The sequence below is a fragment of the Apostichopus japonicus genome, chromosome 17 (genome assembly GCF_037975245.1).
Source record: "Apostichopus japonicus isolate 1M-3 chromosome 17, ASM3797524v1, whole genome shotgun sequence".
Lineage (NCBI taxonomy): Eukaryota > Metazoa > Echinodermata > Holothuroidea > Aspidochirotida > Stichopodidae > Apostichopus > Apostichopus japonicus.
Window position 1 is genome coordinate 29,365,699 of NC_092577.1, and position 12,165 is coordinate 29,377,863.

The window sequence follows — 12,165 nt, forward strand, 5'->3', positions numbered from 1 at the left end:
TGGGGGTTTACCCTGATCCCTTTTTACAAAATGTCACACACTGGATATGACATCATAGATGTTATTGAGTCTGAACTCTGGGTATGTCACTCCAAAAACATTGGGAAATGCATTTGACAAGAATTCAGATTTAATGTCATATTGAAGCGAAGTTATTTGCAATTATAACCAGATTAGACTGTTTTACGTTGCATCATTGTTTTCTTCCTTTCTTAAGCTTGGGTCTGATTTGGAGGTAAGAGTATGGTTTTGTGTAATTATTTTTGTTGCTGTATCTGTGTTGCACCTCATTCATTTGTGTAGTGGTTCCACTTCCATCACCTCTTCAACATGATAAATGAATATTCATTCATTGTGGTAGCTTTGGATTGCTTTTAAACGCATTGAAGACTCGCCCAAACCGCGTGCCGCCATCTGAAAATGTTAACTTTCCGTTGCTTGCAAGTGAAGTTTTCTGCTTTTCGCTACAAAATGCAGACAGTAATGAAACATGATACCTTGTTATCTTTAGCTGGACCTGAGATGTCCATCGCTGTATCGTTTGTACACTGTGCTGTGGGTATTGACCGCAGCTGTATGTACTGACTTAACTGTACACTAGCGTCTAATTACAGAAGGTAGCAAGCTGTGTGTGTATTTTCTGGGATCGATGGTGGTGTCTAAGACTTCTGTTACACCTCATTCGAAACTAGGTCAGATTACCGGCATTAGATGTTTCTTTGTGCACGAGTCTTCACACCCTTTAAACGTAGCACATATATTCTGTCAAGTGAATATTCATTAGCAGTCTCCTCGGACTGCAGCTCGTGTTTAGTGGTAGGCTAGTGACCAGTGTTTCCATGTTCAGATTCTTCCAGTAGATAGAACTAGAGTCAAAGCAGATGGTGACAGGATAACGTTAAGTTGGCGCTATTCCTGAATGGAAACAAGCTGTATGTGGGATCCAGCGAAATGAATCTACACAATCTGCCAGCCGGTGTAAAATTTTTCTGTCCAAAATACCACCTTTTTGGGGTAAATTTATTCATATTTAAACAGCAAGTAATCATAGTTTCTTGCTAAAAATAATGTCACTTCTTTGTGTGCTTGCTGTACTCATGAATATTCATAAATAGTTTCAACTGTTTGGATTGCCTGTCATATTTTTAAACCAGCTTCTCATAAGCGTGACATCTTACACTTGCAGTTACATCTCTGTGTTGCTTGCTACGGTTGATCATCTCAGTCGATGCCTGTTGTTCTTTGCACCCAGTTCGGACAGTTTTTTAATTTTTTAACAGACTGTGCTTTCATGCCATGCTTCAAAGCATTTGTAGTAAGAAATATCCTGTTCCTATTAGATAACTGTAATAGAAACTGTTCAAATGAGAGTAATAAACATATCAAAATTGTCCTGTTTTGATGGTGTTTTTGTGCAATGATGTGGAATATTCATTTCTAGGTAATCTCTTTGGATTGCCTGTTAATTAATATTAGATAACTGTAATAGAAACCTTTTAAATAAGAGTGCGTTGAAGCGTGACATGAGAGTGCTAAACATATCAAAATTATCCCAGCTGTTTGATGTTTCATGGTTTTTTGTGCATTCATGTTGAATATTCATTTGTAGGTGATCTCTTTGGATTGCCTGTTATTTCCTATCTGATAACTGTAACAAAACTGTTCATTAAGAGTGCTTTGCAGTGCAACATGAAAGTACTAAACATATCAAAGTTGTCCCAGCTGTTTGTTTTTGTGTGAAGCATTCATGTTGAATATTCATTTCTATGAGGTCTCTTTGGATTGCCTATTATTTCCTATAGATAACTGTAACAAAACTGTTCATTAAGAATGCTTTGCAGTGCAACATGAAAGTACTAAACATATCAAAGTTGTCCCAGCTGTTTGCTTTTGTTTGCAGCATTCATGTTGAATATTCATTTACAGGTCATCTCTTAGGATTGCCTATTATTTCATATTAGATAACTGTAACAAAACTGTTCATTAAGAATGCTTTGCAGTGCAACATGAAAGTACTATTAACTTATCAAAATTGTCCCAGCTGTTTGATGTATTTTTGTGTACATTCATGTTGAATATTCATTTGTAGGTGGTCTCTTTGGATTGCCTGTTATATGAAAACTCCTGGATTTGTTCAATTGCTCAACATAGCATCTGTGTACCTGAAATGATTTGACAAATTTGCTAAATTTTAAGCATAATTTTTAAGCAAAAAAAGTTATTCCTCAAATTGATGGTCAGGTATACAAACCAATATTTTTTGAAAGAAAAGAAGAAAGATCAGAGATACTTACAAATTACTGAACTGTTTAAAACATTTTTACTGAGCGAGGGATCATTTACATTAAAGCAAATTTCTTTGTGCTTAGAACTAAGTTACTGCCATAGCCAAGACTGAAACCTTTGACAATATTACTGGCTATGAATATTTGGATAGACTTGAGACCTAAACTGCCAAGAATTAGAGCAGATCTTTGTAAATGTTTTGATCCTTTATTGAATTCCATAACCATATACTTAATGACAAGTCAAAATTTCATTTCCAGTAAATAGAAGAAAGAATGGAAACTTTAAACTTTTCTTCTGTTGTTGAATATTCATTTGTAGGTGATCTCTTTGGATTGCCTGTTATATGCCAACCCCTGGATGTGTCCCTTTTCGCATGTTCTATAATAGTGCAGATATGAAGAATGTCCTGGAGACAAAATGTTGTGGATTGAATCAAATTCATTCGTTGCTCAATAATTGTTCAAAAGTCTGGAGTATGTCAATGCTTGACCAGTTCATTGCTAAATTATTACTTTTGAGTTGACCAGACTCAAAAGGCTGCTATAAAGGTGAATCACCGTTATCCTGGAAATGCTGGAAAAATGCTTTGAAAATGCTCGGACAAGGTTGCACATGTTGAGCTATCAAATCTTCATTAATAAACTCAAATAGCACCTTCCTAATATCCTGTGAGAAAGCTTCGTAATGGACAGAGAGAAAAATTTTGGCATGTTTTAATTTAGCATTCTAACTTATTGAACAACAGTTTTTTCTTATTTTAGTTGTTGGATTTAATCTTCCCTGACATATCCATACAAGTTTTCTATCTGATCAGCAGCTTTAGGTTGAATAATGACTATTCATGATTGGCTATTTCTGATTGGTCATTGAGATTTGAAAATGTGGGGGGGAGTGTCCTAGTTTGCCAAGAGAAAGTACATCGCTTCTTGCTTTTCATTGCAATTGCTCAAAGTTGATAGGGCTTCGGTTGGGGCAGACGGTATGAATTATGATGGTATGGTCTAAAGACAAATTGCTAAGGAAGCAACTTATGTTACACATTCAGCTTGTACACTACATGGTTGTGGGTGATATATTCTGGAGACAGAATGCAAAGGATGCATCTTGGTAATATATTCAGCCTACATCATGCTCGTTTTCGTGCCCAGGTTCTTTCCTGGGAGACTTTTTCTTAAAAAAGTATCAACGGACATCTCAGTAGGTTTGTTATTGTAAGTGTTTAATTAATCCTAAGTAATTCAAGTCTAACAGATAAGCATCCGTTAGTAAACTATGAAATCAATTGATTGGATTTCTGTCGTCATGTGGAGGTTTTTTCTCTGCGTTGTAATGTTTTTCTTGCTAAGAGTTTTAAATTACATCATTACACAGCTTGGTCTCGTCCCTTGAAGGACAAAAAGATGCTGTTTGCAACATTATCATTTCTAATTATCGATAACTTTCTCAAGTCATTCGTAACTAGACTTTTAATGCGTTGATAGAAATCTCGGTTTGAAAAGTTACTCGACTGAATGGAATTTAACCGTTGTTCATCAGTAAATAGTCGAGATTGATAATACTTTCTTCTAGTCTCCATTCATATTGCTGCTATCTTCACTCTTTGTAGAGTCGTGTGTGACCATCTAATCAGACACATTTATGTGTACATTCATGATTTTGTATAGTTTGCAACCAGGGTGGGCTAGCCAGCAGTACGTACGTCTTTTTACGAAGAAAGTTATTTTTGCAGCATCACAGTGACTCTAAGATCTCACAATATTCTTTTCTTAATCTGCTTCTTTTCTTTTTTCATCTTCAGGCCTCATCAAGCAAGATGCTGGCGTTTACGGTCCATTATCCAGATGGATATAGTCAAGTGTGGAAAGTTGACACAGACAACGCTCTGCAGATATCCAGAGACGTAAGAAATTTAAACCACTGTGTCGACTCATTTCGTCAGAGTCCAAAATCCAATGCTTATGCATGAATAAGGGGTTAATCAATGGTCTAGCGTGCGTTACTCACAGGATTAATGCACGATCGGGGGATAATGCAAGCGATGCACGGGGGCGGAGCCCGAGTGCATCCAGCGATAGCATTAACACCCGGAGTGCATTTATCATGTGAGTAACGCACGCTAGACCGTTGATTAACCCTGTTCATTCATACACTACCATTTGTGTGGGGGAAAAATCATAAAACAAAACATTTTTGGTTACATATAACCAAAGAAAGTGATGCCCCGTAATTTTACCGTGCGTAACTCACAGGATTAACCACGGTCAGCTGACCTGAATGGACCAATAGGATTTAGGAATCTTTACTAAGTATGAATGAACACTGTGTAAAGTTCTCACTATAAAAATAAAATAAAACTGTTAGCAAACTGCTTATCCACTAGAGAGCCTGTGTAGGAGAATGTGTAAAAGTAAGTTGGCCTGACGTTTCGATCCTAGCAGGATCTTCAGATTGCCTCTTGTCATTTAGCCTCTGAAGAAGATCCTGCTAGGATGGAAACGTCAGGCAAACATACTTAAAGTTCTCACTGTCAAAACCTGGATTCAAATTGCAACATTGTTTCCTATTATTAAATGTAGCTTGTACCTGTCATGACAGTAGAATCAACTCGTGTTTTTCATTGCTGATTCACACATATCGAGACTTAGGTGTGCACACCGACTGTTGTGGTAACACACGATGTCATTTAAGACTAAATTGATTTCAAAGGGATTGATATATTGAACACAGGATCTCTGCACTGGACATTGCATGAAATGTGATCAACGTTCTGTTATGGTGAGAGGTGAATCGTGCTTTTAAACCAGCTCACAAGTTAAATCCCATTATTTGGTAATGGATTCAAAGTAAAAGCAAACAAATAGTTCTCATATTAAAGATTTGTTGATTTTTCTTTTCTTTTCGTTCTTTACTATACAGAAATGGGTGAAAGTATTTCAAGATCATTCCAGCTTCAGCGGGTCACAGCAGTCAGGATTGCCGCTTCTTGAACTGGCAACAGATGGAGGTAGCGATGAAATCTCTCTCACAAACCTGGAAGAGAAAATTAAAGTAATAATATACATTTTGAGTTGTTATAAAAGGTACTTTTCAAGTGAGTTTGTTATAAGAAGGCGGCTATTGCACAGTTATATAGAAAATACCAGCAGTGTACTCTGTGGGTTCAACCTGGGATGTCATCCTTTGTGCCAAGCCTGGGCTATCATCCTAAGTGCCCAGCCTGGGATTTCATCCTTCGTGCCCAGCCTGGGGTATCATCCTTTGTGCCCAGACTGTGCTATCATCCTTTGTGCCCAGCCTGGGCTTTCATCCTTTGTGCCCAGCCTGGGCTATCATCCTTTGTGCCCAACCTGGGCTATCATCCTTTGTGCCCAGCCTGGGCTATCATCCTTTGTGCCCAACCTGGGCTTTCATCCTTTGTGCCCAGCCTGGGATATCATCCTTTGTGCCCAGCCTGGGATATCTGTTCAGTGCAGCCTTGGCTACCATCTTTTGAACCAACCCTGGTCTACGGTAATTTAATTCCTCATGGGATACCATCCAATGATTGCAGCCTGTGCTACCGTCCTTTGAGTCCTGTGTGGGCTACTGCTGGGACTAACTTCTGAGTTTAATTTTTATTACTGCCCAGATTGGACTACCATCCGTTGAGCCCAGTATACTACCTTCCGTTGAGCCCAGCATACTACCATCCGTTGAGTACAGCATGGACTACCTTCCGTTGAGTCCAGCCTGGACTACCATAATTTTCAAAGCTTAATCTGGGCCACTACCCTTTGGCTATAGCCTATTATATGATGAAATATCTATGAGTTTTTTTTGTCATCTTGCAAGCATCTTCTTGAAGTGATTGCAGGCTACACTATTGTTGTGTATTGCATACAGAGGATGACAATGCCATTTGAAATTGATATTGATGTCTATTGCCATGTGTAAGCCCTTATTACTGAGTCTGGTTGGAATAAATATATCTTTTTTTTCTACCTCCTTCTTACATTATTTAACCAGAATGCCAGAGTACAGCAAGATTTACTAGAGGAGCATGTCAAGAATATTAGGTCAAGTCTTTCAACAATAATCAAGAAACCTGGATCACCAAGACGAGTGATTGACGGAGGAATACATAAAGGTAATAATTATTAAATCATAAAGAAATCCATCGAACCGAAAGATATAACTTTGATGCATCCTCTTATCTTCAGGTTTCATGTGAAGAGCAATATTCAAGCTATTTTTTGTTCTCTATGTAGCTATACATATACATATATATATATATCTCTTTTGAGATCTGGCCAAAGGATTCACAAATGATTTCGAGTTGGTTAGCATCATGTTTGATCTCTAGAGTAAGGCAAAATATGTCACCAAAACCAGAACTAGTATTGTTTGTAACAGGTGGCAAATGCCTACAGTGGAATTATGACCTTTCTTACTGGTTTCAAACATCTGGACATACAATCAGCGTCCATAGCCTAGTGGTTAGGGTGTCCGTGTACAGAGCGGGAGGCCTGGGTTCGAATCCCGGTGGAGGCTGGAAGTTTTTTTACTGTTCTTGATTTTCCAACTCATTACAATTTCATATATGTATATAAATATATATATATATATATATATATATATATATATATATATTTACCATCTAAATGTCACACTTCCCTTTGGGACTGTCGTGATCACTTTAGCTCCTCGTTGTTCCCACGAGGTCTGAAATACAGGAAAGGTCAGGAAATACAAACACCCTTATAACATCCTTAAATTTTGAAAAAATTGTTGTAAATCCTCATTTGAAAAATTGTTCTTATATTCATGACTACCATTTTTCCTCTTCAAGTTAAGGTGACCAGGCTGCCCCTCGATTTCTGGGGACAGATTTCACATACTGTCGCAATAAGTATACAGGTTCTCACAATGCTACACTAGCACTGTGCTGTGTTTAATAATCGACAAGCACCTGCTCCGGTTAAAATCATGCATTGCTTGTCAGTCATATGCTTGTTCTGAAGTGCATCATTCAGTCCTAGAGATGTTTAATCATTTCACCATAATCGCAAGTTCGTAAATTATTAATCTTTTACGATTGCCAAAGTATTTGTCATTTCTACAGACATGTTTACAATTACTTCATTACTGGCCTGGTTCACATAAACGGATGTCTGATAGAGTGTGTCGATTGCAGTGTAGTTTCATTTCAATGTGAAAAATATGTGCCTGCTATCACGCTAGGCTAGAGCCTAGGCTAGAATGTTGAACGTCCTTCTATAGAAAACTCTTGCATACTGATCATCACACCGCTACAAGGTGTAACGACCATTGTTTGCATGTTTGCTTTTATTAGTGCTTGTAGTTGTAGTGGCCTAGTAGATTCATTCAAAAGTTTTTGATTTACTATGGAAGATTTTAGGAAACGTGTTAACAGTGCACCATGGAGAAAGATTTGTTTTGAATGTATTTCTGCAATGTTAAAATAACAGTGATTAGGTCATACATGTAATCGCAAGAAGAGCTATGCAATTAATCGACTACAAAAGAAAGAGTCGACTATCAGCACTAGTGTAGGTACTCTCCCTTCATGTCAACATAGGGGATGGTGAGGGGTGTCAACAGCAATGTATCATGTCCCCAGCTTTCCTGGAAAAAATTATGGTCATTTTTACTCTTTTTCTGTTTTATGTTGTCGAGGTTGGATGTATACTCTCCTGTGGTTTGTTATATCACTTGAAGCCCTTATGCAATTTAGCAGAGTCATTGGGTCTAGCCTTCCATACAGATCATATGTTGGATATTACAGCTAGGCCTAAACCTGATAATGCTCTATGATATAAGAATTACACACATTTTGATGTCCATCTCACCACAAATTATTGATAAGTGTTAGCATAAATGTTGCCAGAGTAACAATGATATTTGGCCTTCTGTTGGTAGACTTTATTTGTGTGTTGCATTCATACGAAACAATTAAAACATTTTCCGGTCCCATTGTTGCTTCTTTAACCATCAATCATCATCCTTCGCCCCCTCCTCTACTCCTGGCACTACCCTGGCCTTACCCCTTCTAACTCATGTACGAGATGCGAGTGTAATACCAGCCACCACTAAACACTTTCCTGGAAACAATCAAAGTGATGGTGCAATGTCCAACATCACAGCTGGAATTTACAAAAGTTGTCTCAACTTCACTAAAACCAAAATCCACAACAGGCTCCTACCATTGGAGTAAAGGGATCTTTCTGATGGGTCTTGAACAGGGAAGCAAGTGTATGAGGCCATTTTAACATGATCACTCAGAATTGAGATTACATTGATAGGTATGAAATGTTAACTGTTTGATATTACAATACTCAGAGATAACAGCAAGACCAAGAAAGGAGAATCAAGTTCTTGGAGGAACATTTGTCATGATGACATCGCAGACCCCCCACCCATTCTACCACTGCTCCTTGATGTTTGTCCCTTCCCCACACCACCCCCCCCCACATCATATTCAATGCTCTGCCAATCTCCCCTGCTTGGGGTACAAACTTTAAGATGACCAAAGTAAGAAATTTTCAAACAAATTAAGCGTTTATTACCGTACAAGATTATTTAGAAAAGGGTTTGCCAAAATGCTAGCAGTGTGTTTTATTCTTGACCTAACCAGGGTCACATGATCTGTTATCAGAATATCCCTTTAACTATGAATATGGAATTATCACCTCCTCATTCTTCTCGATATATCAACTCTTTCAATAAATCTGCTTATTCTGCATAATTCTGCATATTTAATTCGTCTTTCAGGGACAGCGCAATCAATGTCGGACCAAATTCAAAAATTACTCGACCTTTCGGAGACATCATGTTCAACTCTTAGAGATTGTCTTAATGCAATCATGAAACATGATCAGGTAAGTTACCTTCATGTTGGCTACAGAGAGAGTTTGATGTTAGCAGAGAATCTTTTAGTATAAACTAGATATTTTGTTTTTTGTCTTTTAGTATAAACTAAATATTCTGTTTTATGATAAGCGATACAGAGATAGTTTGATGTTTAAATGGCAGAGAATCTTTTAGTAGAAACTAAATATTCTGTTTTATGATAAGCGATACAGAGAGAGTTTGATGTTAGCAGAGAATCTTCGAGTATAAACTAAATATTCTGTTTTATGATAAGCGATACAGAGATAGTTTGATGTTTAAATGGCAGAGAATCTTTTAGTATAAACTAAATATTCTGTTTTATGATAAGCGATACAGAGAGAGTTTGATGTTAGCAGAGAATCTTCGAGTATAAACTAAATATTCTGTTTTTTGATAAACGATACAGTGAGAGTTTGATGTTAGCAGAGAATCTTTTAGTATAAACTAAATATTTTGTTTTTTTGATAAACTTACTGAGAGAGTTTGATGATAGCAGAGAATCTTAGTATAAACTAAATATTCTGTTTTTGATAAACCATACAGAGAGAGTTTGATGTTAGCAGAGTATATTTGAGTATAAACTAAATATTCTGTGTTTCGATAAACGATACAGAGAGAGTTTGATGTTAGCAGAGAATCTTTGAGTATACACTAAATATTCTGTTTTTTGATAAACGATACAGTGAGAGTTTGATGTTAGCAGAGAATCTTTTAGTATAAACTAAATATTTTGTTTTTTTGATAAACTTACTGAGAGAGTTTGATGATAGCAGAGAATCTTAGTATAAACTAAATATTCTGTTTTTGATAAACCATACAGAGAGAGTTTGATGTTAGCAGATAATATTCGAATAGAAACTAAATATACTGTTTTTTTATAAACGATACAGAGAGAGTTTTATGTTGGCAGAGAATATTCGAGTAGAAACTAAATATTCTGTTTTATGATAAGCGATACAGAGATAGTTTGATGTTTAAATGGCAGAGAATCTTTTAGTAGAAACTAAATATTCTGTTTTATGATAAGCGATACAGAGAGAGTTTGATGTTAGCAGAGAATCTTCGAGTATAAACTTAATATTCTGTTTTATGATAAGCGATACAGAGAATTTCATGTTAGCAGAGAATCTTTGAGAATAAACTAAGTATTCTGTTTTTTAATCAACGATACCGAGAGAGTTTGATGTTAGCAGAGAATCTTCAAGTATAAACTAAACAACTGTTTTATGATAAACGATACAGAGAGAATAATAAGGGAGTAATTTGTCTCGTATTGCATAGTGAACATGGGGGAATTAGCTATTACACAAATGGAAAAAAATGTGTATTAGTTTGTGCACACTGAAGGCTTCTATTTTCAGTACTTTATGAGAAACAAAAACCATAAACCTGAAAAATGCTATAGAAATTGTGAACAAATACCAGAGGAGTAATCTCCAAAATTAACCAACTCCTTTCTTGATATATATTAGTTTCGGCCAACAGATACTAGAAGCGAAAAAAAAAATCCCAGAAATTTAAATACCACAAGAGAGAATGCCAACATCCAAAACTTCTGTCACTTTTAATGATATGCAAAATGATATGTCTCTTTGGTTGTAACATTGAAATATTCTATTTCATTTAAATGATATTTTAGTGTCTTGCCGCACATAATATGGAAGTTTTAATAAGTATAGGTTGGGGCTAGCAGGGGGAGGGAGGGGAGATGGGGGGGTTTGCTTCATAGGCTCAAAACAAAATTGTGATGAACGAAGAACTTTCAGTATTAACTCTTCAGTCGGTGACTAATAGTTATGAGAAGATAATTAAACATGTCAACATTACATAACGACTAGCATGACCTTTGCTCTATAAGCCAAAGTGTCCTTAAACTAACGTTCTTTGCACATCACAATTTTGTTGTAACCCCCGAAGAGTTAGTTTCGTTTGTATTCATGCGATTGCTCTGGAAACGATTTTTCCTGTTTTAACTGTGTTGCTACTTACTCTATTTTTCATTTCCTGCTTCTTATTCATTGAAAAAGGGCAGAACTTATAACTTGTAAACCTATCTACCCAAATGCCCCTATCAAACTAAATACCAACAATATTCATGAAAATTTTTTTTGAAATGCCTTCTGAAAGTATAGGTAAACTTTATCTTTGGCAGACTTGCTTATCCTAAATTGAGACTAAGATTTAAGGTGTAATTTTTTACTGAAAACTATAGTTTATGAAAGGCTTACTTCTCACAGTTTGCTTCCATACGTACGGTCATCTGTGCTTATATAATATGTCGATATATTGTTTAAACAGTGACCATGTTGAGTGTGTTTACTTATCTTCCAGGGGCTGTTTGCATTTGATAAACAGCTGTTGACAAACCTACTTGCGTTACTCAAAATTAGATAAAAAGTTGATCAATATGGCCTCCAAGATTTATTCACCAACTGAAGGTTAATTAACTCTTGATGTAACTAATGTTTCATATTTCCTTTCAGTTCTTAATATTTTTGCATCTCAGAAACTTGATTTGCATAATATTATCATTATATTATTAGTCGCATGCCTATTAGCAAATGGGACAGTTTCAATATTGTCAAGTTTTATCTACACTCAGTAGTAGGGTTATCATTATATCTTTCTTTAAGGTACTAATTAGGAACACTTAATTACCTCAATTTTTAATATTTTCTTAGAATGTGAGTGCAAACTGTTATAACTTCAGTGTACTATTTCTTAATCTTCTTACTTTGAAATAGTTTGTCTCACCAGACAGAGACACGTAATGTGTCTCACCAGACAGAGACACGTAATGTGTCTCACCAGACAGAGACACGTAATGTGTCTCACCAGACAGACATGTAATGTGTCTCACCAGACAGAGACAAATCATGTGTCACACCTGAGAGACACATTTTACATAAATAATTATTGTTTTCAATCTATTGAGCCTATTCAGATGCTTACTTACATATTCCAATGGTTTTCTTTTAGATAACA

The 12,165-nt window shown here is 36.3% G+C and overlaps 1 protein-coding gene across 3 annotated transcripts in view; it reads left to right on the forward strand.

Annotated features, from left to right (window-relative positions):
- LOC139985075 (oxysterol-binding protein-related protein 1-like) overlaps positions 1-12,165 on the forward strand; it is a 66,981-nt gene that overhangs the window by 18,027 nt on the left and 36,789 nt on the right. For 2 of the 3 annotated variants that reach the window (XM_071999270.1, XM_071999271.1), the window contains 5 exons: positions 218-235; positions 4,088-4,189; positions 5,206-5,337; positions 6,295-6,415; positions 9,061-9,167. In XM_071999270.1, the coding sequence (XP_071855371.1) occupies positions 218-235; positions 4,088-4,189; positions 5,206-5,337; positions 6,295-6,415; positions 9,061-9,167 (480 nt within the window). The remainder of the gene's footprint in view (positions 1-217; positions 236-4,087; positions 4,190-5,205; positions 5,338-6,294; positions 6,416-9,060; positions 9,168-12,165) is intronic. The other variant, XM_071999272.1, reaches the window with a different exon arrangement.